The 27,720-nt window shown below is 44.9% G+C and overlaps 1 protein-coding gene and 2 long non-coding RNA genes across 6 annotated transcripts in view; 2 read left to right on the forward strand and 1 right to left on the reverse strand.

Annotated features, from left to right (window-relative positions):
• The first annotated feature begins 6 nt into the window (after positions 1–6).
• On the forward strand, positions 7–17,135 carry LOC119709405. The gene is made up of 5 exons (XR_005259353.1): positions 7–5,474; positions 5,654–5,734; positions 6,198–6,306; positions 9,097–9,205; positions 16,945–17,135. It is a non-coding gene; the product is annotated as an uncharacterized LOC119709405 (long non-coding RNA).
• LOC119709402 (myosin heavy chain, skeletal muscle, adult-like) lies at positions 9,671–25,818 on the reverse strand. The gene is made up of 39 exons (XM_038157117.1): positions 25,771–25,818; positions 24,326–24,568; positions 24,093–24,236; positions 23,845–24,001; positions 23,261–23,288; positions 23,048–23,162; positions 22,870–22,962; positions 22,687–22,750; positions 22,497–22,595; positions 22,292–22,395; positions 22,067–22,205; positions 20,989–21,107; positions 20,750–20,899; positions 20,063–20,233; positions 19,250–19,559; positions 19,075–19,154; positions 18,317–18,404; positions 18,101–18,218; positions 17,711–17,834; positions 17,142–17,278; positions 16,799–17,054; positions 16,029–16,271; positions 15,751–15,927; positions 15,520–15,665; positions 15,342–15,432; positions 14,864–15,253; positions 14,501–14,627; positions 14,289–14,407; positions 13,823–14,019; positions 13,101–13,284; positions 12,849–13,014; positions 12,553–12,677; positions 12,059–12,367; positions 11,757–11,960; positions 11,343–11,468; positions 11,077–11,247; positions 10,881–10,985; positions 10,643–10,738; positions 9,671–9,956 (listed from the first exon to the last, which is right to left on the reverse strand). Exons 2-39 carry the CDS (start codon positions 24,530–24,532, stop codon positions 9,804–9,806), a joined length of 5,832 nt encoding a protein of 1,943 aa, XP_038013045.1. The 5' UTR covers positions 24,533–24,568; positions 25,771–25,818; the 3' UTR covers positions 9,671–9,803.
• Positions 17,147–27,720, forward strand: part of LOC119709404 — a 34,358-nt gene continuing 23,784 nt past the window's right edge. For all 4 annotated transcript variants that reach the window (XR_005259349.1, XR_005259351.1, XR_005259348.1 and 1 more), the window contains exons 1-3: positions 17,147–17,283; positions 18,124–18,303; positions 24,340–24,438. This is a non-coding gene — a long non-coding RNA (uncharacterized LOC119709404). The remainder of the gene's footprint in view (positions 17,284–18,123; positions 18,304–24,339; positions 24,439–27,720) is intronic.

A 27,720-nucleotide genomic window follows, 5' to 3' on the forward strand; every position in this document is an offset into this window, starting at 1 on the left:
AAACTCTTAGGAAGAAACCAATTAAATCCACTTTGATTTGAAGTTAAAAGTTCCCTCGTCTGAACCCAAGCTTAAGATTTAGACTTCTATAACATGTAGGTCTTGTAACAGTAAATTGATCATCTGAATATTAAGTACAGTTTGGTAAGTCACCCTGAATTCTGACAAGGTTTGAGTTTTTCACATAAAAGAATCTGGTCATAGAAAAATCACTCTCTGTTTGGGTCCTTAATTCTTAGCAATGAGTCTTCAAGAGAGTGCTTTCTTGCTGAAAGGATTACCTTTTTTATTAAAAAATGAAAAATTACTTTATTTTTTAAATCTTCCCTATTTCCAACTATCTAGGCTAAGCAAATTCAGCTGGAATATAAGAGGATTTATGAAAACAATTTGTGCAGCTCTTTAAAAGTCCTGTCCTAGAATATAGATTAGGAATGGATTATTCAGTGTATTACCTTTGGGTAACAGCTTGTATCCTGGAATATGGCCAACCCTGTAAAATAGGAAAGGCAGTTGTTTCTTATTGCTGAACAGAATTCCATCAAATACTGTAGATTGAAAATACAGGCATGCATCAAAATTACACTGAAAATTTTTGTTCATATGGGCACTCCCTCATGGAAATGGTTCTTAGAGACAGAAGAAATGAAACAGGATATTGCAAGGACATGGTCCTCTTTCTTCAAACTCAAGAAATGCATGCACTTACCTGGAAGCCTTCTGCGGAGACAGACCAGACTTGTCTCTGGCAGATTTTATAGTGTCTCGTCTGCAGATGATGCAGATGGTCCCCCTTTCTTCGGTCAGAACATTTCTGCCAAACCTTTTTTGGCCAAGCATTGTCTGTCAAACTAAGGGCATAATTGTCACTTGATTTGAATGATATAATTAGAACATTTTTATATCTTACTGACTACGTGAATATGTCTATAAATAATTTGTCAAGAGTGTTAAGGAGAGAATCTAGACTACTCAAGGCACTTAGAGAACTTGCATGGTTCTATTGCTGCCTTTCTCAGTGATTTGCTCCTTGACCCATGGTAGTTTCCTTGGTATGTTTATACCACAACTTTTCAGTCGTGTAATGGTGATGACAACGCCTATGATGCTTTAGGAACATATGCATTGGGAGGAACAGGGAAAATATGACAAAAACTAGCAAATAATGTTGGGAACCACTTTTCAGTGGTGTTTTCTAAAAAGCAACAAGTAAAATTCTATTACAGCTGAGTTTTCTGTATATGACACTCTCAATAGCTTAAATTATTTGAAATAAAATGAGTTGGGAGCCTGATCCCAAGTAATGGGAGACTCTTCTTTGATATGGAGCTCTTGAATAGATTCCTGAGCTGACTGTTGAGGAATCAAATGTTGCAAATGAGTTAAGGTTGCTTAAAGTATCACCATCAAAGGCATTAGTGAAAGAGGGTTCAATATAAATTTGCAAAAACACAACAAAGTTTGATGGCAAGGTTTGCTCTTTTACTTGATGCAAAGATCAAGAAAAATCTACTAAGAATTTCTTTAGAACGATTTGCACAACAGCTGGGGATGCAAAGGGTAAGGGTAAAAGCATAAGAAAAATTGTCCTGATGAGTTATGAGGTTCACAGAGGCCCCCTTGATTTCTTAATTCCTGACAGAGTCTGCGTGCAGTTTGATCTAATGATAATACAAGACCTGGTCAACAGTTTATGGTTTTAGCAGGACTTAATCATTGGCTAATTTGACATTCAAAAAGTGATTCAAATGGATTTACTATAATTGCAACAGTGACTTAATTATAGATCCCAGATAGCAACATTAAAACTACACTTGCTGTAGAGTGCTTAAATGAACTCACACATGCACACACACAGACACAAAGGTGTGTGTATGAATGTTCAAGGGTTACACCTGTTAAAAGTTCCCTCGGAGTTCAGTGAAATTTTCACTTCAAATGTCTTGAAATTTCTCAGTGTGCAAGAGGTGAGCCTCAGGGACTGCAGGATATTGCTCTGGTGAATCAGCTTTTAGTGAATTTTTTGCAATTCAGTCTTCCGTTTTCCACAAACTTGAGAGTTCATGAGTTTTGAGAGGCACCTCACTCTGAGGAAGATACTGGCTGCAGCCAGTATGAGTAATTCAGTTCTGAGGAACATTTACTGACCATACTACTGTTTGCCTTTTTTGGTTGAACAGCAGACTCATACTGAACAGACTGCACTCAGGAGAGAGGAAAACTGGGAAGCTGAATTCCTTCTAGCTCTTGCCATGTCCAGCACTGAAGTCCTGTGTTAAAATTTCTCCATGCTCATGCTGTTCAGGGAATTCAGGTTCCTCAAGTTTCCTGCTTCAGGCTCTTCACCAAGTATCTCCTCATTTCTCAGCAGCTGTCCTTTCAGGACAGAAATACCAACTTGCAAATAAAGAAGGGGCTACCACACTGCTCAAGCAACTCATGTAACACCCATAAGAGACTATAACTGCTCCATACATTATGGACAGATGTTATTTTGGGTTCTAGTACTCATTGCCAGTGAGTGCTTGTAGAAATCACTAAGTAGGGTGTGAAAGAAAAGCAGTGTTGACTTACCTGGTTTGAATATAGCTGTGAACATAGCTGAAAATAAAGCTGTTTGAGAATTGATCTATGACAATATATGTAATGTAGCATCCTGTGAAGGGTTAAAATGGCTCCCAAAAGTCAATATGATTGTGTTTATAAAGCACATCTCTCCTGAGCAGTCTCTTCTCTTCCACAGCTGCTGCAAAGTGTGTGCTAACTAGCAGTTCCTGGGGTGCAATGAATTCCAATCTTACAAAGTCTAGAGTGCTAATTCTGTTGCTTATCTCCCCAGCTTTCTGCTGGATCCTTCATCCAGTCATGTATTTGCTGCAGTCTGAGGTGCCATCTGGGATCATGTTTATCACAAGTTCATCTCTGCTTCCAATACTCTGTGTTGCCTGTCCAGTATTTACATTGGGCTATTGACATCAGCACTGCCTAAGAATTTCTGGCAGAGCTTGCCTGCTGCTGTTGCTCTCACAGCAGATGTCCACATGGCTGAAAACCTCCCTAAGGCAGAGAAGGCTTGAGTTTCTACTAGTTGTGGAAATCCCTTCACTATTTTGTCTCTTTCAGGTGGCCCATAACAGGCCCTATCACAACATCACTCATTTTCCTCCTGTCTCTGACAGGATGTCTGCAGCCCCACAGTGGAGCATTGCACAAGCAAGGAGCAATTTGACATAAAGCATAAACCCTTCTCATTTCCCCTGTGTATTCTTCCTACACAGTCCATACTGTCCATGACTATGCTCCCTTGATGCACACTGTCCTACATTACCTCCATAATTCTGATCACGTTCCCCTTCTTCCTTGTAAAATCCCTACACTTGCAGCTATTCCTCTGTCATTTCTCATCTTAAGTGTTCTTCCCATAATGAACCTGATTTCAGACCCTTACCATCAGGTTAGTAGTCTCATGGCAGATTTCTTTTCCTTCTCAGTCCTCAAATACAGATGCCCAAAAATCTTGGGGAGCTCATAGATGAACTTGTGAAGCTTCCAAACACAATGAAAGCTCCTACTTAAGAATCCATTAGTATATCACACAACTGCCAGGTAATGAATGTAATGTAATGGCATTAAGAGGGCTTATGGGGAAACCAGGAGAACTACAGTGCAGCAAGGCTGATGGCTTTACTGGACAAATGAATTCAGCACCCTTCCCTCAACTCACTTTTTGAGGGCAGCACCAATAGTTTGTTTTCTTGGTCTCAATCCTTAAATTTTACAGTAAACAACAATAACACAGGTGAAACCCAACAGGGCACCAGCTGTTTCTCATTAATTGGTTGGAATCCCACTGCATCCCATGCTTCCTGGAAGTTTTAGCATATTTGGAATGGGGATAGAGACACATTCTCCCCTCCAATGGCTCCAAATTTCTCACACAACAAGAAAGACACAAGGGTCTCTCTCTGCTCTCTGGGTAAGACACCAGGGCTCTTCACCATGTTCTTTCTCCTTGTAAAACTTTATTTCATTCCCCCCATTAGTGAAATTATTAAAACATTCTCCATTTTCTTTGGGGTGATTGCTTCTTTTCTCTTGTAACTTAACCAATTCTGTTGCAGAGTGAAATAAAATTACCATGGTGTTTCCTTCCTGATAAAAGAATTCTCTTTACAACTGGGCAGAGCTTAGGGTGCAGTGGAGAGGGCAGGTGGTTGGCTTTGCTGAGTCCTCCTCCAGGGAGTGAAGTGACATCATGTTTAGGGAAGTCCACCTCCTTCCTCTCTGAAAGGGTTGCCAAGCCCTGGAACAGGCTGCCCAGGGCAGTGGTGGACTCCCCATCCCTGGAGAGATTTAAAAGATGTGTGGGAACATGGTTTAGTGGTAGACTTGGCAGTGCTGGGGTAATGGTTAAACATAATGATTTTAGAGGTCTTTTCCAACCCAAATGGAGCCCTCATGACTCCATCACACTTTGAGAGTACAGGGCAGCAGGAGGAGCAATTGTTCTGCTTTCTTTTCCTGCTTTTATTTCTGCGGTCTCTTTAGGATACTGACACAAAACCTTCATCTCTTTTATTTCCCTGTGTCTGCTAAACTGTTTGGAATTATGTCCAGAATACTGAATGGCAGTCATTGCCAAGTCCTCCCCTTAGTTAGCAGCTAGGATTTGCAGGAATCTTTCAGAAAAAGGTTATAGTTTCAGTACAGAGTACCTAAATTCACTTCTATTGGGAAATGAGTATTTAGTATCACTATCCTTATCTTCTAGGAAAAGAAAAAAGAAGGTATTTTGTTCAGTGTCTTGATTGTGCCTTAAAAACATTTATGGCAATGTGAGACCTAGCTGATAGAATATCACTTTTCTGGTCTAATGTTTTTTCTTGTCAGACTCTGTAATTCATACATAGTGGAATACTAACCCTCCAAAATAAGCGGATTTGAATACTAGAATTTGAATTCTAGAATTAACATTCGAATTCTAGAATCAGGGCATTAACATATAGCACTTTGTAGGTAAAAAACACATCACCATCACCTCAAAACAGCAGAGGCTGAGATAGTGACAGTGGCAGATACAAAAATCATGTAGATTAGAACAATACTTACAACTCTTCTAGGAAGAGCAATGGTGTAGGGAGGAGTCTAAATTACTTGCTCATTATTTCCCCCCACTGCCAAAAAAAAAAGGGATCTCAAATCCTTGCAGGGTTTTTGGTTTGCTGCTGGCCCTGCTGTCATTAAGGTAGGGCCTGCCTAGAGAGGTCAGTTTTCTCTGCAGCCTGTCATGGACAGTCTGACAGGGAATGCTCAGCCCCTGCTGCAGCAGCTTTTCTGCTGCCCTCTGTGTAAAACGAGAACTTCCAGGAATGTTAGCAGAAGGCAAGCAGAAATGTCAGAGCACTGCTCTGTAGCAGCACTGCTCACCCCCGTACTTCTGCTCGGATATGACTGGACACTGAGCCCTGGAGAGGGTAAGAGCACATTTTCCATATTAAAAGGTTGGTTTTCAATTCAGTGTCGCTCCATTAAGGTTCATGCTTTCAATGTTACGTTGAAACATGCTCAGTGTTATGAGCAGAACATGCTCAGTCTGTAATTTTGATGTGACATCTGGTTAGGAAGTTTGCCATTGAACTAACATTTCTAATAGGTGTGGCTGAAGGAATAGGCTGAGGCAATTGCTGGAAGCAATCAGTGATTTCCAAGGAAGAGCTACTGAGGATCATAACTGGTAAGACTTAAAAGCTGCAGGTAAAGAATAGGCCACCCATTCTTTACCATGGCAAATGTGAAGAAATTTTCAACATTTCTGTCTCTAAGTGTGAGAACCTTTGAAGATAAGCTGAATGTCACAGACTGGTCATGGAGGGGCTGTGGTGGCCTTGCTGTCCTTTCTGCTCTAGTCAGAAATTAATTTCAGTGGATCTTCATGAGATTTACCTCCACTACATGTCAAATAAAGTGAATGCACCTGTCCTAGGGGGAACTTTAATTATAAATTTGTTTCCAAGTAGGTTCCCACAGAGTGGTATTCTTGGAAGTCTTGGAGTGAGTTTGAGCTGAACATGAGATGCAAATAAATTGAGTAACTGAACATGAGAGGCAAATAAATCCATAATCTGGGATTAGAAGAGGGGTAGTTTCAAGAGCATGCCACTCATGTGCTGCGATTCACACTCCTCCTGTCTCCACAGAGGCATCAGCAGAAGAGATCTGGGCAGCAGATCCCATCCAGGGAGGTGACACTCGGGATGCCCTTTCTATCCCCTGCCAAGCAGCTGAGGAGCTCTTATTACCCAGCAGGTGAGTGGGGTGGGCAACCTGGCAGACAGGAAGAGGTAATTGAAGCAGCAAGAAACTATGAGAGCAGGAAGGAAGGGGAAGGAAAAGGAAATAATGAAGGAGCATGGTATTAGCCCCTGCAGGAAACTCTGTCATAACCTAAAATAAGATGTCCTTGTGAGATCAAAGGTTCGTGTAGCCCAGCTTCCTGTCTTTGAAAGTGATGCTCAGGAAGGATCATCAGCATAGAATGGCACTTCTACAGAACTCTCCTACCTCCAGTAATTTGTATTTCTGGAATCCCTGAGCAGAATGCAGTGTCTAAGTACTTAACAGCTCATGGAGGAATTTTAACTGTTTAATTTCTCAAAGCACTTTTTTGAACTCATAAAGTGTTCCCTGAACATAGGTCATGTTGCTGTGATCCTCTACTGACCAAGGCCAACCCACAGAAAGTGAGATCTCCCTGCTGCTCTGCAGAGGAGCAGGGCCCAGAGCAGGGTCCCCTCGATGGCTCCAGGCTGCCATCCCCTGGCACTGAGCGCTGGAGCAGGGCCTGGTCAGCTGCTGCCCTGGGAGCTCCCTGTCAGTGACAGGAGCCTGAGGGAGCCATGGGACTGGCACCCCCAGCTCCTCTCACCAGCAGTAATGCTGTTGGCTACCTGCCAAGGATCCCTAAAGGAACTTCAGTGTCAGCTGACAAGGCCCAAGCTGAGGAGAAAGCTGATGCCACCTGTGCTGTCGGAGCAACAGGCAAGGCCTGAGGGGAAAGGCACAGCCACCATCCCAGCTGATGTCCTGGGCTCAGTGTCCTCTGATTGCCCGTGGTGACTGTATCTGGCTGGGACACAGCTTTCCTGAGCTCTCCAGAGGCCAGGGGAGTCAAGGTGCAGGCAGGGCTGAGTCTCCATAACCATCTTGTCAGAGTCACCAACCCAGTGGTGGCTGGTGGCCCACCGGCCAGGCCTACTGGCCGGGGCTTCTCCTGCAGCCCTGATACTCCCATGTAGGCACAGAGTTTGTGGTAATTGGGAGTGGGGCTGTGTGTGGCACACAGTTTGGGGTCCCTGGGGCTGTGTGTGGCACACAGTTTGGGGTCCCTGGCAGTGGGGCTGTGTGTGGCACACAGTTTGGGGTCACTGGGGCTGTGTGTGGCACACAGTTTGGGGTCACTGGGGCTGTGTGTGGCACACAGTTTGGGGTCCCTGGCAGTGGGGCTGTGGCCCAGCCTCATCCCCAGTGGGTGCAGCTGTGCAAAGCAGGTGAGCAGCACTGACAGCAGTGAGCCATGGAGTGCCCAGGTGTGCTGAGCAGCCACCAAAGGGAGCAGAGGGCACACAGGGGCAATGCATGAACATTGGGGTATAAAAGGCTGGGTAAAGAATAAGAAGGGCAGATGCTTGCAGCCTTCTGAAGTGGTGTGGTGTTACTGTGTATGGGTTGAAGTTTTCTGAAATTCTATGATGATACGCTGTGTATCATGGCCATCTCAACTGTGACATGTTCTGCAACCCTCCCAGGACACTTGAGATACCTCTGGTGCACAGCCCTACAGCCTTCCCTAAATGAGGGCTGGAAAGCACAGACTGAGGAGACAAGGATGGCCGCTGGACCTCAGAGCAAACCCTGCCTCTGCCTTCATCCTCACCCAGACAGGGACTCCATGATGGCAGCTGTAAAAGGCTGCATTTTCAGACCTATAGCCCAGCCTGTCTTTTCCATTTTCTGGTTAAAATCAGAGAGGCAAAGCCTCACCACCCCAAGGAGCCCTGGCTGACTGCTGGAAGGACCTGGGCAGCTGCTGTGCTGCCCAAGGCACATCACATCCCAGCAGGGGATGGCCTTGGCACTGAGCTGGCACAGGGCCATTGCATGGGCTCCAAAGGGGAGCACTCTGGATTCAGGCTCTGAGCAGGGAGAGCACGCTCGGGCCCCATTCTGATGTTTAACCTTTCAGCTGGCAGTGGAGCTGTGCTGCTCTCTGGGGTAAGAATAGCAGCTGCTGCCTTGGGACACCGCACACGTGTCCAGCTCCTCCAGGGCAGCACGTTGCAGTGCCACATAGAAGGCAGCCTACCCGCCCAGGAATGTCTTCAGGCGCTATTACTGGAAGCAGATCATCCCCACAAACAGGCACGACCCCGCACAGGAGCCTTAGGAGAGTGGGGCTATTTTGGGCTTTTGACACTGAGCATGAAAGGAGACACGTGATGGGCTGATCCTCCTGCCATGGGCCTCCTCCAAAGCTCCCTGCAGCCTTGTCCCCTCCTCCAGCAATGGCTCTTGTGGAGCCTGAGGGGCAGTTGGGTGTGGCCTTGGAGGGCAGGAGGTGAGGGCAGAGGGAGCTGTGAGTTTGCTGGGGGTCAGGGCCAGCCCTCAGTGCCAGCAGCAGTGCCCAGCTGTGCTCAGGGCAGCTCCTGTGTACCTGTCCCTGAATCTCTGAAGTTAATGCTTGTACCAGCCATTACAGCCAACAGAGGTACTCACAGGAGATGCCCTCAGGTGGGACTGCTCCCAAGAGGAACAGCCAGCCTCTACGTGGGCTTGGGCAGGCAAGAGTTCATGCTAAGAGGCCCTGGCTGTAAGTGACAGAACAATGCACACTGTGAGACAAGGAGAAAGACTGCAGGGGATGAGGAGGGAGGAACAAGGCTAGGAGTCTGCTAAGGAGCCCTTGGGAAAAGTTGAGCAGTGTCACAAGAAGGAAGTACTAGTCTGGCATCTCTGCAGGGCCTTGGGTGGCTATCTGAAGGTCAGGGGTTGAAAAATGAGGTCTGCTCCTAAAGAACCATCTCCCATTTCTCTCCACAGACTACAGTGACAGCTTCTGGTCGTCAATGCTTGTTGACACTTGTGACACTGGAATCAGTCTGGACTTCCCAGCAAGAGCTGGTGAGGCTGCACTTGGGAGCTGGGTAAGGTGAGAGCCCTTGGGATATTGCTGTCGTGGGTGTAACAAACAAATATCAGAGTGGTCAGTTTCAACTTCCCTTCAGTGTTGAGATTGTTGATAAACAAAACCTAAACCGTTGTTCAGGGTTTGTGAGGGCCAGCATCGCAAACAAGAGTAGGAAAGGGAAAAAGCAAAGGATCACCCACTCTTGACTCTCCCATGGGAAAGAAGCTATGCTGAAAGGACAATGGGAGAAGCATTAGGAGGATGTGAAGACAGGAGCTGGACAAAGAGATGCTGGAGACAGGAGAGAGCACAGGCTGGATTTTCAGGTGTCTCCACAGCAATGGCCAGTCTCTAAATTTGCAGATCCTCAATCCACACCAGCTTTTCCCTTGTCCCAGAGAGGAAAAGTAAGGAAACTTCTTCTGCAGTGCAATTGCCCAAGGAAAGCAAAACCCAAAGAAGAACAAAACCACTGGCCATAGTGCGTATGCAGAGGAATCTACTACAGTCTTTATTCACTAGACACTGAGGTGGGTACAGAGGCTCAAGGCAGAGGGAAAGTGCCTGAGAGGTTCACATTTTGTGCAGCCCTCAGTCACTTTTGTGCCTCGTGACATCCTCACTCTTCCTCTTCTATCCTCCTATGGAACTCGCGGCTCTTGGCTCGGAGCTTGTTGACCTGTGACTCTGCAATGTCAGCCCGCTCCTCGGCTTCCTCCAGCTCGTGCTGGATCTTGCGGAACTTGGAGAGGTTGACATTGGACAGCTGCTCCTGGGAGGGAGAAGGAGTCAGTAGTGAGAAGTTTGGGGTTTTCATTCGCCCTGTGCCTTGGCCTGGGCAGTCACAAACCTCCAAACTCCACCCACCACTGCTTGTACAAAGTCTCACAGTGAGACTGATGAGATCTCAGAGTCATTCTTACATATCTCCTTAATTGAACCAGAAGCCCTATTCTATGCTGGACTGTTTCCACAATGAAACAGTCAGACAATCATAAATTCAGAAGCTGTGGAATCCTCAGTCCATCCCTCAATGCTGCATGCCCAGAAAAAAGCAAATGTTCCTTGCACTATTCTAAAAGTGGAATGCAAACTAGTTTGGGGTGGGACTTCCAACACCTTCCCTTTGTGCTATCAAAAATTCTAAAAATAAGGTATTTCCAATATTTCTTTATATATTGTACTGCTGATATCATTCATAAAAATCCTTACAGGTTGCTTTGTGGTTCTAATGCAAAAAAAGTCTAGGTGCATTTGCCCTCCTCAGTAGTCTTCTTATGGGTTCATTGTTTTAATTCTCAAAGGTGAGTGTATTTTATGAGCCTTTCAGAGAATTTGAAGAATATTATTGATGAGCATCTACATTGGCATCTTCTAAATTTCTTATATCTGTCTACTCAATGGCCAAACTACCCTCTGAGAAGGTGGTTCTTGCCAAGCACTCAGAGAAATACTTACAGCCTCCTCAGATTGTCTCTTGTAGGATTTCACTTTCATTTGCAGCTTGTCCACCAGATCCTGCAGCCTGAGAATATTCTTCCTGTCTTCCTCAGACTAGAGTGTTTGACAAGCAGAATAGAGAGTCAATTCCTGGTTCTGCATCACGTGAGGTTAACAATTGCCCTTGGGGATGGTGTGGGCAAAATGTGACTCACTGAGAGAAAGCCCTGTGAGAGCAGGGGAGCTCCTGCCTTACCTGGTAGGTGAGTTCCTTCACCCTCCGCTCGTACTTGCGCACACCCTTCACGGCTTCAGCGCTGCGCTTCTGCTCAGCATCAACCTCCCCTTCCAGCTCCCGCACCTGCAAGGACAAGCCCATCCCTGCAGCTTCCCTGGCAATGCCTCTCCAAGGAGGGACATGCTCCCTCAGGCACAGCCCCAGCCCCACACACCCTGGCCTCCAGCTTCTGGATCTGCTTCTTCCCTCCCTTCAGTGCCAGCTGCTCGGCCTCATCCAGACGAAGCTGCAGGTCCTTGACCGTCTGGTCCAGGTTCTTCTTCATCCTCTCCAGGTGGGCACTGGTGTCCTGCTCCTTCTTCAGCTCCTCTGCCATCATGGCCGCCTGATCAGAGCAAAATGTCAAAGCCATTTAGGGACTGGAGATATTTTGGGTAGAGTTACATTCACCATCAGCAATGCCAGGAGTGCCCAACTCACATCTGTGATGGCCTTCTTGGCCTTCTCCTCAGCATTGCGGGCCTCCTGGATGGTATCCTCCATTTCACCCTGGATCTGGGCAATGTCTGTTTCCAGCTTCTTCTTGGTGTTGATCAAGCTGGTGTTCTGTGCAATGGGAAGGACATGGCAAGAGTTGAATTCTAAAACCTGCCATAATAAACCTTCTGCCTGGACAAAGACTTTCCCCTTCCAGCTTCCACGACTTATTGTGGAATTATTGTTACAATTGTTGTTTATATTATGCCAGGCATGGGCTTGGGGAATGGATGCAAAACACGCCTCTCCTTGGGGACACCAGCAGTTGTAAGCCCTTTCTAGAACTGCTGGTTCTCTGGTAAATTCCAGCCCTATGTCTGGTCAGTGTCAACCCAGCTCTTTGCTCCCTGCCCTGACCTGGGTGTGGAGGAGCTGCACACGCTCAGTAGCATCCAGAAGCTCCTGCTCAGCCACTTTCCTCGACCGCTCCGTCTGCTCCAGGGCTGCCCGGAGCTCCTCAATTTCAGCCTGCAGCAAGTTTGCTCTGCGCTCCACCATGGCCACCTGCTCCTTCAGGTCATCCTGTGTTCTAAGTGCATCATCCAGATGGATCTGAGTGTCCTGGAAAGAAAAAGAAATCAGCAGGTGTAAGTGTGCACTTGCGTGGCAAAAATGTCAGGGATCTCATTTTTCTCTTTCTGTAGCTTTGCTGAATGAACCTTGAGCACTCCCTGTGTATTTCTCAGGTTCTTCTGTGCCTCTGCAGCCACACGGTTGGCATGGCTCAGCTGGATCTCCATTTCATTCAGGTCTCCCTCCATCTTCTTCTTCAGCCTCAGGGCTTCATTCCTGCTCCTGATCTCAGCATCCAAGCTGCTCTGCAAGGACTCCACAACTCGGAGGTGGTTTCTTTTCATCTGGTCGATCTCCTCGTCTTTCTCTGCTACCTTCCTGTCAATCTCAGCCTTCACTTGGTTGAGCTCAAGCTGCAGGCGCAGGATCTTTCCCTCCTCATGTTCCAGGGAGGCCTGGAAAAGTGGACACAAACATTGACAACATCAATAAACCTACTGCCTCCTTTTAGGGAATGACAGAAAATTACTAGATATCTCAGCTGTCTGCACTCCCCAGCCAGAAGAGAGAGCAACCCAGGCCTTTTCAGCCCTATTTCCTCATTTCTTTACTGCAGACACCAGTGATTACAGTCATGTACCTCAGCTTCCTCGAGAGCAGCCTGGATTTCAGATTTCTCCTGCTCAATCTGCTTCTTCACTTTCTCCAGCTCATGAATCGCCTTTCCTTGCTCAGCGATCTGCTCCGTGAGGTCAGAAATCTCCTCTGTGGGAACAAAGATCAATGGCACGGTCAGGCACAGAGCAGAAAGGGAAGGGCCCTGTCCCACCAAGGTGACAGGCATCTCTGCAGTCCTGCAGGCACAGACCCATGAACAATGGTGGTATTGGCTGACAGTGAGAAAGGCCAGGGAAGAGCAGAGGGCCAAGGACTTACGCTGCAAGTTCTTGTTCTCCCGCTTCATTGTTTCCAGGTGGTCCAAGGACTCCTCATAGGCATTCTTCATCTTGAACAGCTCCGTGCTGAGAGAGCGCGACTCCTTCTGTGAGGCCTCCAGCTCAGCCTGCGTTTCCTCATACTTCTGCTTCCATTCTGCCAGGATCTGAAGAGAAACGTGCTGTCAGTAGGGCTGTGGCCATGCTGGGGCCCTGCTCTGGCCAGGAGGGCTGGTGCTGGAGGCCAAGAGACCTTGTCAAAGTTCTTCTGCTTCTTATCCAGAGCAGCACAGGCAGCATTGGATCTCTCCACATCAATCATCAGGTCCTCCACTTCATTCTGCAGCCTCTGCTTTGTCTTTTCCAGGGAGGCACATTTGGCATTGACAGCCTCAACATGCTCCTCTGCGTCCTGCAGCCGCTGGGCCAGTTTCTTCCTGGGAAGCAGTAAGCACAGTTCTTAACTGGAAATGTTGGTCGATGTTGATTATCATACTCACCAGACCACTGAGACACTTCTCAGTATTTGGTCCTAATGTACATGGTGCAGAGCCTATCCCTGCCAGTCATTTATTTTCCTATTTTATTTCCCCAAGGTCTTCATAGAATCATAGAGTCACAGAATGGTATGTTGTATTGGAGGGGACATAAAAAAATGTCCACTAATTCCATGCCATAGGCAGGGACACCTTCCACTAGGCCAGGTTGCTCCAAGCCCTGGCCAGCCTGGCCTTATACACTTTCAGGGATAGGGCAGCCACAGCTTCTCTGCAGTCTTGCTCTCCCTCTGCACATTGCACAATCCCATACATATCCTTTCTCCTGCATTCTTTGTCACATAGCCTGTTTTCCTTGTGTTTTTCTGTTTCATATAACTCCTCAATCCTCTACTAGGCTTTGCCTTTGAAAATCTCAGTGAGGTCTTTAAATTTCCCTTATTGGTGTATGCCAATCTTCCACACAATGCTCACGTACTTGGCCTCCTCGAGCTCCTCCGTGCGCTGAATCGCGTCCGTCTCGTATTTGGTTCTCCACTGGGCCACTTCGCTGTTGGCCTTGGACAGGGCTCGCTGCAGCTCCCCCTTGGCCTCCTGCTCCTCCTCATATTGTTCCCGGAGCAAGTCACAGTCGTGGCGAGCCGACTGCAGGGCGTGGGCCAGGGCGTTCTTGGCCTGGTGGTAAAAATATGGCAATAAGGAGTAAGTGTTTCCTGGGAAATTTCTCTCACTGGTACTTATATACTGATATACGTCTCAAAGAGATAGTAGGTAATTGACTGGTTGATAAAATCATGGGAGTCCTGCACTGCAAGGGCCTCAATTGCATCATCTAAGGGGATGGTTTGAACTTTTAATTGGATCACCTTTTGAAGGCCTGAACATTTCACAACAAACAATGTTATGTCAAATATTTATTTCATATGTAATGTGAGTATCTTCACCTTTATCTCTTCTTCTAGCTGCCGCTTCAGTTCTTCAATCTGCTGGGTGAAAGCCTGTTTTCCTCTAGACAGCTGAGAAATTAAAGCATCTTTTTCTTCCACCTGGCGTCCATATTCACCTGAAAAAGTTTGTAATTGGACAACATTTTAATAGCCAAGAGAGCATCTTATGGGGTACTCCCATTTACAAATTACAGATGGACGGGCTGTACCAGATTCTGTCTGCAGACGAGCTCTTTGAGCACTAAGATCGCTAATCATGCGCTGATTCTGCTCCTCCTTGGTTTTATATTCACTCAGCTGGTCTTCCAGAGTGCGGCACATCTTCTCCAGATTTGCCTAGATATCAATTGCACATGAAAAAAAAGAGTAAATACCTTGATCCTGCCTTCTTTTACAAGGAAAATATGTCCAGAAAATGCAGTTGACATCTTGGGACTGTACATGTGCCCACACTTCTACACATGAGATTTGGGGAAACCATTTCTAATACAACCTGATAAAAATTAAATAATTTAAGATTAAAGAAAAAATACTACATTGCTATCAAATTCCTAATAAAGGTAATTGTGTACCTTGGCTTTAGACACAGACTCTATGTTGCTGGCCAAGTCATCAATCTCCATCTTCATCTCACTCTTCTCCTTCTCCAGCTTCTGCTTCACGCGTTGCAGGTTGTCGATCTGCTCGCCCAGCTCAGCTGTGCTGTCCGCGTGCTTCTTGCGCAGGGCGGCAGCCGTGGCTTCGTGCTGCAGCGTGGCCTCTTCCAGGTCACGGCGCATCTTCTGGAACTCTGCCTCACGCTTCTTGTTCATCTCCACCTGGGCTGCTGTGGCCCCTCCTGCTTCTTCCAGGCGCTCGCTGATCTCCTCCAGCTCCCTGGACAGGTCAGCGCGATGCTTCTCTGCTTTAGCGCGAGAGGTTCGCTCTGCCTCAATTTCCTCCTCCAGCTCCTCAATGCGGGCCTGCAGAACAGCAGGGAGCCTTCACAGCCGTGCCCTCCTCCTGCCTCAGCTGAGCCTGAGCAAGGTAGGGGAAGGAACAGAGACTTGCCTGCAGCTCCTTGATCTTCTTCTGAAATTGCATGCCTAGAAGTTGCTCATCCTCAATCTTGCTCTGGATCTGGCTGATTTCAAAGTCTTTCCTTTGGGCCAAGTGAACCGTGTTAGAGCTCCAAGAAAAAAGACAAGTGCTGCAGCCCAGCACTCAGGTGCCCCAGAGACACACTTACTTCTTCAGTTTCTCATCCAGCTGCTGCTTATCATTCTCCAAATCCATGATGCTGTCCTGGGCCAGCTTCAGGTCTCCTTCCAGTTTCCTCTTAGCTCTCTCCAGGTCCATGCGCAGTTTCTTCTCTTGCTCCAGGGACCCTTCCAGCTAAACACAACAACACCATCAGGCCTCTGCCAGCCACGCTGGACTCCATACCTGTCCTGTTCCTGCTCTATGTCTGTGTGCTTACATCATCCACTTGCTGTTCCAGCTTGATCTTGGCTTTGGTCAGAGTATTGACTTTGTCTTCCTCTGCCTGCAGGTCATCCAGGGTCTGCTGATGGGCCTCTTGGAGGGCTTTCTTCTCCTTTGTCAGCTTCACAATGGTCTCATCCAGGGCTGCCATCTCCTCGGTCAGGTTTTTCACCTTAAGGAAGAAGGGAGCAATCACAGACAGAAAATGGTGCTTAAAACTTTCTATCAAGATAAGTCTTTTCCAGAGTGCAAGTGACAGCTTCTACCCCATACCTTGTTTTCAGTGGCATGCTTTTCCTTCTCCACCTTGGCCAGTGTTAGCTCAAGGTCATCAATATCTTTCTTCAGCTCTGAACATTCATCCTCCAGCTTCCTCTTCTTGGCTGTCAGCTCAGCATTAATTTCCTCTTCATCCTCAGCCCTTTCAGTCACCTCCTTGACTTTGGCTTCCAGCTGGATTTTGGTTTTGATGAGCTGGTCACACCTTTCCTCAGCATCAGCCAAAGCATCAGCTTCCTGGTGGGGAGATGCAATTTTTGGGGATATGCTTTTTCAGGGAATATTGAGATACTTAATCTTTATAGTGCAGGGTCTTGGATAGCAGTTTTGTAGTTTAAAATTTGATTCAGTTCCAACAGAATGACATACAATATAGAATTGATTTTATATTGTTACTTTTGAAATAGCCAGCTTTAAAAGCTACAACCAAGTAAATTCCTTTTCAATCTACTTGAAGACACGAGGATTTATGTATTTGTGCAGGGTATAGAATCCAATATTATGTCATAATATCAAATGTTGGATCAAAGATGATCATAAGAATATCTCAGCATACACTGTAGAAAAGTGTTACCCAAGTAATATTTTGACTACAGATACCTCACAGTCCTTACAGAAGCTAGTTATATCTTTGAGAGCCCCACTGAAAGAATTACAATTGAACTGAACTAAATCAAAGTTTCTATGTGGTTTGAAAATACACTTGTAAATAGCAACCTGATAGTCACAGTAGAATTAGGATAATGCCTACTGGTGGTACTCACAGACTGAACCTGGAGCTGCAGGTCATTTTTCTCCTGCACAAGTTTCACCATTTTCTCTTCCAGCTCCTTCCGCTTTGCCTCAGACTTTGCAAGCTCTTCCTTGGTTTTCTCAAACTCTTGTTTCATGTTTGCCATTTCCTTCTCAGACTCTGCACTCTTCAGCAAGGGCTTGATCTTGAAGAACAGCTTCATCCATGGCCAGTGTTTGACATTCATGAATGCACGAATGTTGTACTGGATGCAGAAGATGGATTCCCTGAAAGATATGTTGAATTAATATTCAATATTTACACGATGACACAATAAGCCAAGTACAGTGAACCTGAGCTGAAGAAAAGTCTACCTTCTCTCCACCATTTTCTGGTACTCCACTCTCATCAGGTAGCCCCTGCACCTGGCCTGGGTGCGGGTGATGAGCTGAGCCAGCTTCTCATCTCTCATCTCCTCCAGGAGTCCCACCAGCCCAGCTTTGAAGAACACCTTAGGTAAGAACAACAGAATGGGTGCAGTGTCAGTAACCTGATATCCTGCCCCGCATGGCATACGCTATGGAAGTTAAAATCAAAACCACAAATAATATATGTAGTAGTTTATAACTCCAAATTTCTACTTACTTGCAGTTGAGGAGCTATAATAGCCAGACATTTTTCTTTCATTGTTATTCACTCTTGATTCTTTTATTCTACCACTTTGTCTTAAATTAGGAACTTGATTAACCCTTAATTAAATCATCCTATGACCATGAATTTCAGTTTATTCGAGTGTTGACTAATCAAGAATCTGGTTTATTTATTTTACACTATTTCTTATACCCTATTGGATAATTTCATGTACTATCTGGAGTATCTAAGTGTCAGTATCAAGCCGTGCAAACCAAAACCATGTAGCACTTGAAGCAAACAGATCTTTTACCTTAGTATGGCCAAATTTGTATTGGGTATGGTCTATATCAATTGATCCAAGAAGTTTCTCACAAGCCTTCTTGCTGTCAATGAACTGTCCCTCTGGGATAGCACTGGCATTTAATACTTTGTATCTGAGGAAGAAAATGGAAGAACTTGCTTTGAACTCCAAAATATTAAGGGTCTTTTCCAACCTAAGTGATTCTATGAATATGAAGAGGTCTGTTGTTGAGACCAGCTGGCAGGCAACTGGCAAGAAAGAGTCTTAAGAATTGTTGAGAACAAACAGCATTTGTTAAACTGAAACTTTAGAGAAGGCTTTAAGCACAGGAGGGGAAGGTTAGATTTCAAAAGCGGTTTAAGATGGACAAGGTGATCTAGTAAAAGAATGAAATCTGACCTCTGTTTAAAATCTGCATACAGGACTCTGTTGGGAAATCCTTTCCTGCAAATCCTGATCCCTTCCAGCACGCCGTTACAGCGCAGCTGGTGCAGCACCAGCTCGTGCTCCATGGCACCTGGCAATGCAGAGCACAAACACATGCCATGTTCTGTAATACAGCAAGGAAGAGCTGCACCACACTGAAAACCTTCAATGTACATGTAAGTGTCTTACCAGGTGTTTTAGTTTCATTTGGAATGATGCACCGTACAAAATGGGGGTGGGTGCTTCTCAGGTTGGTCATCAGCTTGTTTAAATTCTCCTGGAAGAGTCATTAAGAAAAGCTGATATTAGCAAATGTCATTTCTGCTGTAGGCATCAAGTCCTCTGAAATGAGATGCTATACAAAAATTAGCAGAACCCTGAACTCAAGCTCTCTGCACCAGTTTTTCTGACTTTCCACAGATCTTTGCTATAATTAATTTAGTTATCTGAGTAATGTTTAGGAAAGACTGTACTCCAAAATATACAATTTTAATACATTTCACTGACTCTAGTGGAATGCCTTCATTTGAAAGGATATCCATCTTCCATTGGATGTACCCAGAGAGATAAAGCAGTACCCCTATAAGGCAGTGTGAAGCATTCTGCAGGAGGCTTCTAGGCTGGGTCATATGGAACACATTACATAGAACCTTTGTGTTTTCCCTACTGAAAGCAAAAGAGACAAAACCAACAAGCTGAGTTTCAAATGTCTAGATTATACATTTATCTTGTAGGGTATGGTGAGATGAATCCCAGCCTTAAACAAATGGAAAAGCCGTGCATTCAGTGAAATGAAGTATGAGTAGATTGACTGGATTTATTCCTAGCAGAATGTGGCCCAAGAACTTCAGAATCTTTTAATAGAACCAAGCCAAAACAAGCCTAGCCATAGTAATAGGTGTGTTTACTCCTTGTCTTAGGAGGAAATAATGAATTCTCTACTGTACCCGAAAAAGTGCTGAGACAGTCTGGAAGGAAGAACCCTTCTTCTTGGCACCTTTCTTGCCAGCACCAGCACTTGCCTCAGCTAAATTGAAAATAAAACAGATTTGTTTTTTTGCCTTTTTTGATTCCTTTTTGCAAGCTGTACATCAGTGAAAACATGGAACTCAAAGAACCAACCTGCATCTGCTCCACCATAGTTGGCAAAGAGTAAAGCCAGGGTCTTCACAGATGACTTCTGGTACAGCCCAATGACAGTTTCATTCAGAGGGTCCTTGTTCTTCTCCAGCCACCCAGTGATGTTGTAGTCCACTGTGCCAGCATAGTGCACCAGGGAGAAGTGGGCCTCAACCTTGCCTTTGGTAGGTTTTGGCTTCTGGAAGTTGCTGGACTTGCCCAGGTGCTGGTCATAGAGCTTGTTCTTGAAAGAGGTGTCAGTTGCCTTGGGGAACATGCACTCCTCTTCCAGGATGGAGAAAATGCCCATGGGCTGGGAGAAATCACAAGAAGAAACCAATTGTAATTTATCTTTCAAGGCACAGTAATGGGCTGAGATACATTTCAGAAAATATTATTATTTAATTCCATTTTCTTCTAGAAAGTGGGATTGATCACGCTGATACTTACATTTTTGAACACAAAATTACTCATAAAAGAAATAGAAATTAATTTTGTTTGTGTTGACAATGTGTTCTGTAAAATCAGAGCACTACCTTCTTATTCAGTGGAACTCAGAGCCCACACAGATGTGTTGGACAAGTTGAACATTGAAGCAAAGCCACCTACTCATCCTCAGCTATACTGTGCTGCTAACAGCTCAAGGGAGTTAATCCTTCCCCTCTACTCAGCTCTGAGAAGAAACATCTCGAGTGCTGCTCCAGCTCTTGGCTAACCAGCGCAAGGGAAACATGAACATAGAAGATCCCTTTGGAAAATGAGACCAAGTAATTACAGAGATTCCATGCATGTAACTGATTTGAACAGGAAAGGTACCTTCTCAATGAGCTCAATGCAGGCAGCCAGGTCCATCCCAAAATCAATGAATGTCCATTCAATTCCCTCCTTCTTGTACTCCTCCTGCTCCAGCACGAACATGTGGTGGTTGAAGAACTGTTGCAGTTTCTCATTGGTGAAGTTGATGCACAGCTGCTCAAAGCTGTTAAACTGGAAATAAAATAAGAAAGACACATATATGAAGATGTAGGATTAATTGCAATACCTCCTCTTTTAAAAATAAGAAATGCAGTTAACTTGACTTCTCATGCATTTCTTCAGTCTGTTTTATGACATTATGAAAAAGAGAAAAGGATCAAATTAATTGTCCACAAGGAAATTTTTTTCATTGACAAAATTTAAAGATAAATTATACATCCTGTTTAAAATGAGACCAAGTTACAGGGAGAAAAAACCCAAGCTGAGGACTATTATAATTACATGTTTTTATACTCTCTTGGACCTGATCATATAAACAATAAACTTTTTTGATTGGATCATTTTGTACCTTTGATTGTGCACATCTTGAAATAGCACAAGTCCTTTGAAAAGTCCTTTTTTTTTTACTTAAAAAAGACAAATAGCAATAATTACGTGATAATATTATGTTCTCTTTAAAAATGTCTCTCAAATTGATCATAACATTCAGTTGTCACTTCCAAATAGCTCTTACCAAATCTTACTTACATCAAAGATCTCAAAGCCAGCAATGTCCAGGACACCAATGAAGTACTGCCTGGGCTGCTTCGTGTCCAGCTGTTCGTTGATGCGAACAACCATCCACAGGAACATTCTCTCATAAAGCGCCTTTGCCAAGGCACCCACAGCATTGTGCACCTACAGGGAAAAAAAAAATACCTGGAGTTCCAATACAAGGCAGAGGAGAATCAAAAGGATATTCATTCTATTAATTCTTCGTTTCTTACCTGCTGTGCTGTTTGCCCCTTGGTGACGTATTCATTCCCCACCTTGACTCGGGGATAACAGAGGGCCTTGAGCATGTCAGCTGAGTTCAGACCCATCAGGTAGGCAGCCTTGTCAGCAACTGAAAAGCCAGAGGAAAAAGGAAGAGTTTTATGTCCAGTAGGCTTTGAATCCTAGAGCATTCCCTAAAGGCTGAATGGTTCAGATTTCTGTTCTTTGAAAACTTTTGATAGACTCTCGTAGAGGGAATCTTTGTAACATCACACTTGCCATCATGCATATTGAGCTTTTCTTTAAAAAAATTGCTTGAGATTCTTCACTGCAATGCGCAGAAAGTAATGAAGTTTTCAAAAATCTCCTGGCACAAAACTGAAAACTGAAGCTTGCTAGTCTGAATGTGTGCAGTACACATGCAGCTCAGGAGCTGCAGTGACAACAGTCAGGTACTGGTCTACATTCAGGTGATCAAAACCAGAAAATAGTTAGAGTGGAACACAGAGACAATATCTCTGTTCTCCTTCAAATCTACAGCTTACAGCTTTTTCTGAGCTTTTGTTTCTGTTATTCAATGAAACTCATTGGGCTTCATCCTGTTACCAGTGGTGCTCCCCACCTGCTTTGTCCTTTAACAAGAGGAGGCTTTGCTCACAGAACTGAATACAGGGGCTGTAGGCCCTGTGCCAACAAAGGAAAGGAATGAAATAACTCCTCTCACAGCTGACTTCCCTGGGCATCTGATAGGTGAAGGTGCATGGGAACATGGTTCCCTATCATGTTAGAAAGAATCACTGGGCTGTTTCACATTTGCAAGCCATATTCCAGCAAAGATATGACTAAAGGGAAATCCATAATGCCTTACTTCTTGAAAGAGTATGAAGACCAGTTTAAAGTATTAATTGTTTATAGCATATAATATGTAAATCCTGAAATCGGGGAATTTGATATACTAAGGAAAAGGGACAGCTGGTTTTTCCTGGATTATTTTTCCCCTCGGGATCTAAAGTCCAACAGTGAACAACTTTTGCTGTCTTCCACATATCTAGTGGCTTACAGGGGGTTAATTATTGAGTTTGATAATACCTTCTGTGCCTTCAGGCTCTGCCTGCTCCTCTCTGGGCTTCTGCTTAAATTTCAGGTTCCCATAGTGCATGACAGCCCCTGTCAGCTTGTAGATGGCTGTCTTTTCATCAGCAGTGAAGCCCAGGATGTCAATGGCACTCTGGTAATACAATGAACAAAGTGAAATATTTGCCTGTTATCTGATTTATGACCCGTGCCTGTTGACCTGTTCTGTACATTACTTACATCTGTTGCCATCAACTCCTCCTTGTCGTCAATGCTGGGAACAGTGATCTCACCTTGACTCACAAAAGGGTAGTCAAATGGGTTGGTGGTGATGAGAAGCATTTCTGAAAACAAATGTGTTTATGGGTTAAATTTTATTAATCTTGTAAAATAGTTGAATGTTGCCCAGAGATTTTCCTCTCAAAAGCTCAGGAATGTCTCCTACCAATCAGCTCCGGCTTCTTGTTGGACATGATCTGATAAAAGATGTGGTAGCTCCTTTCCGCCTTGAGCTGGAAAGTGACTCTGGACTTCTCCAGTAGATCTGGCAAGGAAGGTAGTAAGAGTTAGGCACTTGTGAGAATGTACATGGAGATGGGAATTTGGTATGACAGCATTACAGGAGAATCTCTTACAAGTTTCAATGTCAGCAGAAGCCAGTTTGCCTGTGGCACCAAAGTGGATTCTGATGAATTTGCCCTGTTAAGCAGAAGCAGAAGCGGGTCAGCCTGGATGTGTTCTGCTTTGCATGAAGAACTGCTCAGGCATCAAGTGTGTTGCCATGAGAAGGAGAGATTTGATGCAAAGCAAGAACTCACAAAGCGTGAGGAGTTGTCGTTCCTCACGGTCTTGGCGTTCCCAAAGGCCTCCAGCAGTGGGTTGGCGCTGATGATTTGATCCTCAAGCGTTCCCTGCAGGGACATCATTCTTCAGTGACTGTGTTTGGTTGACAGGGCAATGACAGGCCAAGCATTTGGTCTGTCCTTCCTGACTCACCTGCATTTTGCCTGATGTCTTCTCCTCCTTCTTCTTCTCTCCACTGGCTGCAATTGTTGCAAAGTACTGGATGACACGCTTGGTGTTCACAGTCTTCCCGGCGCCGGATTCTCCGCTGCCAAAGGCAAGAGAGAAGCAGAGGGTGCGTGGTCAGGCAGGAGGTGCCCTGGCACCGGGCAGCCCCGCAGGGACCCGCGCAGGGGGTGTACGTACGTGATCAGGATGGACTGGTTCTCACGATCTGTGAAAGCAGAGCAATGAGACACATGTTAGCAGCTGACCTGGGTAATGCTAAGCTGAATGAGAAGTAAAATTCCAAACCAAAGTTGGAGATTCTTAAAAAGTCCAAGACTACCCAATTCCCTTCTATGTCCTAGGAGTATTAAGCATAAGCCCAAATGGATATATTGAACAGTCAGAGGCATCTGGACCTGAGACAAGCTGTGTATCACTTGCCCTTCACATAATTTTCCTCCAGAAATGAAACTAAAGTACCAACCCAAGTTCAAAATACAAGAAAAAATAACTTTTTCTTTCTTATCAGTGAAAAAATGAAGAAAACTGAGCCAATAATTATTTCTGCAGTAGGAGAGTGTAGAGTTTTGTACAATTAAGTACAAATATTCACCATGCTAAGTTCATGAATGCTCCTAGGTCAGTTTTACTTGAAATTGCTACATAAATTGACCAAGTTTACAGTCATGCTTCTTGGTGGCTCCAGCTGGCATGTCACATGCTCCAGTGAGATCAGCAGGGCTTTTTTGGTTAGATTGCTGTGAGGGAGGTCAAACACTCACCAGTCAGCATGAACTGATAGGCGTTGTCAGAGATGGAGAAGATGTGTGGCGGGGCCTCCTGGCGCTTCTTGCCTCGGTAGGCCAACACCACCTCGGGGTTGTACACCGGCAGCCACTTGTAGGGGTTGACAGTGACGCAGAAGAGACCCGAGTAGGTCTGCAAGGAAGGGACACAGCACGTTGGCTTCCCCTGAGCCTGGCCCAGCAGCCCCTGAGGCTGCCCAGAGGAAGCTGCTGCTGCCACTTACGTAGATCATCCAGGCTGCGTAACGCTCTTTGAGGTTGTACAGCACAGCGGGTTCGTGCAGGTGGGTCATCATGGCCATGTCCTCGATTTTGTCATACTTGGGAGGGTTCATGGAGAAGATCTGGTCATCCTTCACAGTCAGGGTCTGCCAAAGAAACAGAAAGATCCACATGTGTCAGCTAAGAACCCAGAGAGGGAAACAAATGTTGTCCTCAAGCCTTGTTTTTGACTCACCTCTCCCCCTTCAGTCTTGACAGTGACTTTTCCCGATTCTCTGCTTGTGATTGTCCCTTTCACAAAGGATTCTTTGGGATGAACCACGAAGACAGATGACTTGGCATCGAAAGGTTTGTTCTGGGCTGCAATTCTCTCCTTTTCTGATTTTCGGAGGTAAGGAGCAGCCTCCCCAAAAACAGCCATCTCAGCATCTCCAGAGGCCATGGCTGCACCTCACTGAGGATCTGTCAGCAGATGAGTCTGAGGAGGAAAAATATGCTACTGATTATTTGTTCTGTAAGATTTGTGAAAATTTTATGCTGTGCCTCAGTGTCTCTTCATACTCAGAGTATTTTACCATGAGATAACTAGAAACTTAATTTTATGTCAAAATAAGAGGCTTTCATGGATGCAGTCTAGATCTTCAAACATTCATTAATGACCTTTGCAGAACTGTGGACTTGGTGCTTTAAAAATACTGTGCTTGTAAGACAAGAGTGAATTTGTTGAACAAGTTTCACTAGACATCACCATTAGGAATGGAAATAGAAGAAATTGTAAAAAGGATGAACAGTGCAATAGAATTACTAAAAAACTGTAGCAGGGTGACCTACAGTCTTGGAAAACAATGAATCTGTGGGACATTTACCTATTTAATGATAGGGTAATTAATAAATTTTGCTAATGATGTTCTCCACTGGAAAAAAAAAAAGAGTGCAGGCTTTCTGACCTTTTAATATTCTGCCACAATTAATTTGCTCTATCCATTTGTCACCCTTCACTACAATACTTGAATAATTTCAGCCCCAAAATTCTGACTTAGGTGAAATAAAATTCAGTCATTGAAATTGGAATTTTCAAGGCTTTATTAAGATTTCAAATAAATACTTACTGAAAAAAATTAGAAACACAAGAATTTTCAAAAGTTTTGGTTTATTAATTATCTAGGGTACCTAAATTTAGCCAACTGCACTTGAAAATCCTCTAGCTACTTTAGTAAAATTTATTCCCTCTTTATTCTTTAGGTAATAATTTTTTTTTGCCTGGAGAAAGAAAATGGATATCTAAGAAAGCTGAGAATTCTGTCACTCTACAAAGGTAGTTAGAAGGTCTGTATGTTCAGATGATTTAATAATTAATATATTCTTAAGCAGAATACAGGATTTTGCATTTTTCCCTGCTGTGCTTATCTGGTCCCATTCTCCTCCTGCTGTAGCAAAGAGGGGAAGGCAGCAATCCTTGATTTATGTATGGTCAGTTAAGCAGAAGTGAAGAATATCCCCATGGGGATTTTCTGTTCTTTCATCAGTACTCAGAGGCTTCAAACACAGCCTTGGGCACCCTCACCACTTTCTACTGCAATCCCACCAGGTTTGCATATAGGGTGAACCAGTGAACCTTCCTGATACCCCACCCAAAAGGATCTGTCTCTGTCCCTATAAATTAGGAAATCAGCTTCTTACCTCTCGTGACACCAGATGTGTGGCTTGTGGGCTGGCAGCTGGTCAGTGCTGTAAAACAGAAATGGCAGTTCCCAAATTGCTGCTGCACAAAAATCAAGAGTGAAAATATGCAGATGCCTTGAAAACAGATTTGTAATGGAGTCCCCTCCTGCACAGGAGCACCGGAGGCAGCAGGAATGTGGTGGCACGTTAGGCTGCCATCCCCTTCCTGGCAGCCTGCAGACCCCATCTCTTACCTTGGAGCTTTCTGTGGAGCCAGGGCAGACGTGTTGCAGGGACATTTTATACGATCTCGCCTGCAGATGCTGCAGATGCCTACTCTTTCTTCGGTCAAAAATATTTGGCAAACCCTCTTTGGTAAAGCATTGTCTGGCAAACTGAACTAAGGGCATAATTGTCATTTGACATGACTAGATATAATTAGAAAATTTTGATGTCTTAGTGGCTATATGAATACATCTCCTATAAACAATCTTCCAAGGGTGTTAAGGAGGGAATCTGGACTAGTCAAAGCACTTAAAGAACTTGGATTCAGGACTTATGGATTTTATTGCTGGCTTTCCCACCGACTCACTGCACGACCTGGGATGGATTGCTTGGTATGTCTGTGCTGCAGCTACCCCAGGATACAATAGATAAAACAGGATCTTAAAAGATAAATTAGCATTATTAAAACCTTTTGGCAGTTTTGTTGGTTTAACCCTGAAAGCAGAAGTGCAGATGTAGAAGAGGTGAGGAGGGTGACAGGCACAGCAGGGTGGTCAGCCAAACACTGCAGCAGGGAGAGGCTGGGCTCTGCCTGGGCTTTTTAAGTTGATGGCTCTGACAGATGTGAGGCAGCTTTAGGGGCATCAGGAAGAGTGGGCACACACAGAGACACACACACAGAGACATGCCTGTGTGCTTCTCTGCACACACTTCAGATTGGAAATAAGTGGGAGATTCTCTAAAGACTGTTCTTGTGAACCCTGTGATGGGTTATACCTGCTGAAACTCCTGATCTGCAGGCTAGCTCCAGTGAGCAAGATGCTTCCTGCTTTTGCTGGCAACTTAACTTATCCTTAACCCTAGGAAGAATAACTGATTTGAAATGCCTTCCAAGTGAAACCAGCACACCTACTTACAAATGGTAGGAAAATCCTTTTTTCAGCAATACCTCTACAAATAATTGGATTGCACAAACACATCATGTCAGCATGCAGTCCCAGATGCTCTCTACCTGATACATCCTCAGTCAGGCACTTCCATTTCATTACAAATATCTTGCACACTTAGTCCAGAACACCATGGGTATACCAGAGCACTGGGGGTGGCAGACATGCCTGGACAGTGCTGATGGAGAGGGGGAAGGGAATTTACTGGTGGTGCTGGAGAGAGACTGGTCATGTTTTAGGAACAGAGCACAGTCATGTGAGTTGATTTATTTCCTGTCAGATTTAGGCTGAGGTACTTAACACCTTCTTTGCCTCAGTCATCAACAGAAAGAGTGGTTATTCTCAGGGCAACCAGCCCCTTAAACTGTTAGTTGGGTAGAGGACCAGAATGGACTTACTGCAGTCCAGGAGAAATTAGTGAGCAATGTGCTGATTTTAGACACTCACAAATCTGTAAGGCCAGACAGGATTCACCTGAGACCACTGAGGGAACTGTGGGAAGAATTTGCCCAGCCACTCTCCATCATTTATCATCAGTCCTGGCTATCCAGGACTTTTCTTATAACCAGGCATGAGAGACTGGAAAGATTGATGTCCTGAGACATTTTGGGATGCATGAGGGTATGTCAGCAGATGACTCTGAGGAGAAAAAATATGGGAAAAATAAAAATGGGATAAATATGGGATGGGCAGGGCCTGATGGGCCCACACCCCACCCCACCTAGAACCATGATTCTGTGATTCTGAGAGTACTGGGCTAGATCACCTGACTTTGGGGACGTTGCCTTTCCGGTGG

Source organism: Motacilla alba, chromosome 18 (assembly GCF_015832195.1).
Source record: "Motacilla alba alba isolate MOTALB_02 chromosome 18, Motacilla_alba_V1.0_pri, whole genome shotgun sequence".
Lineage (NCBI taxonomy): Eukaryota > Metazoa > Chordata > Aves > Passeriformes > Motacillidae > Motacilla > Motacilla alba.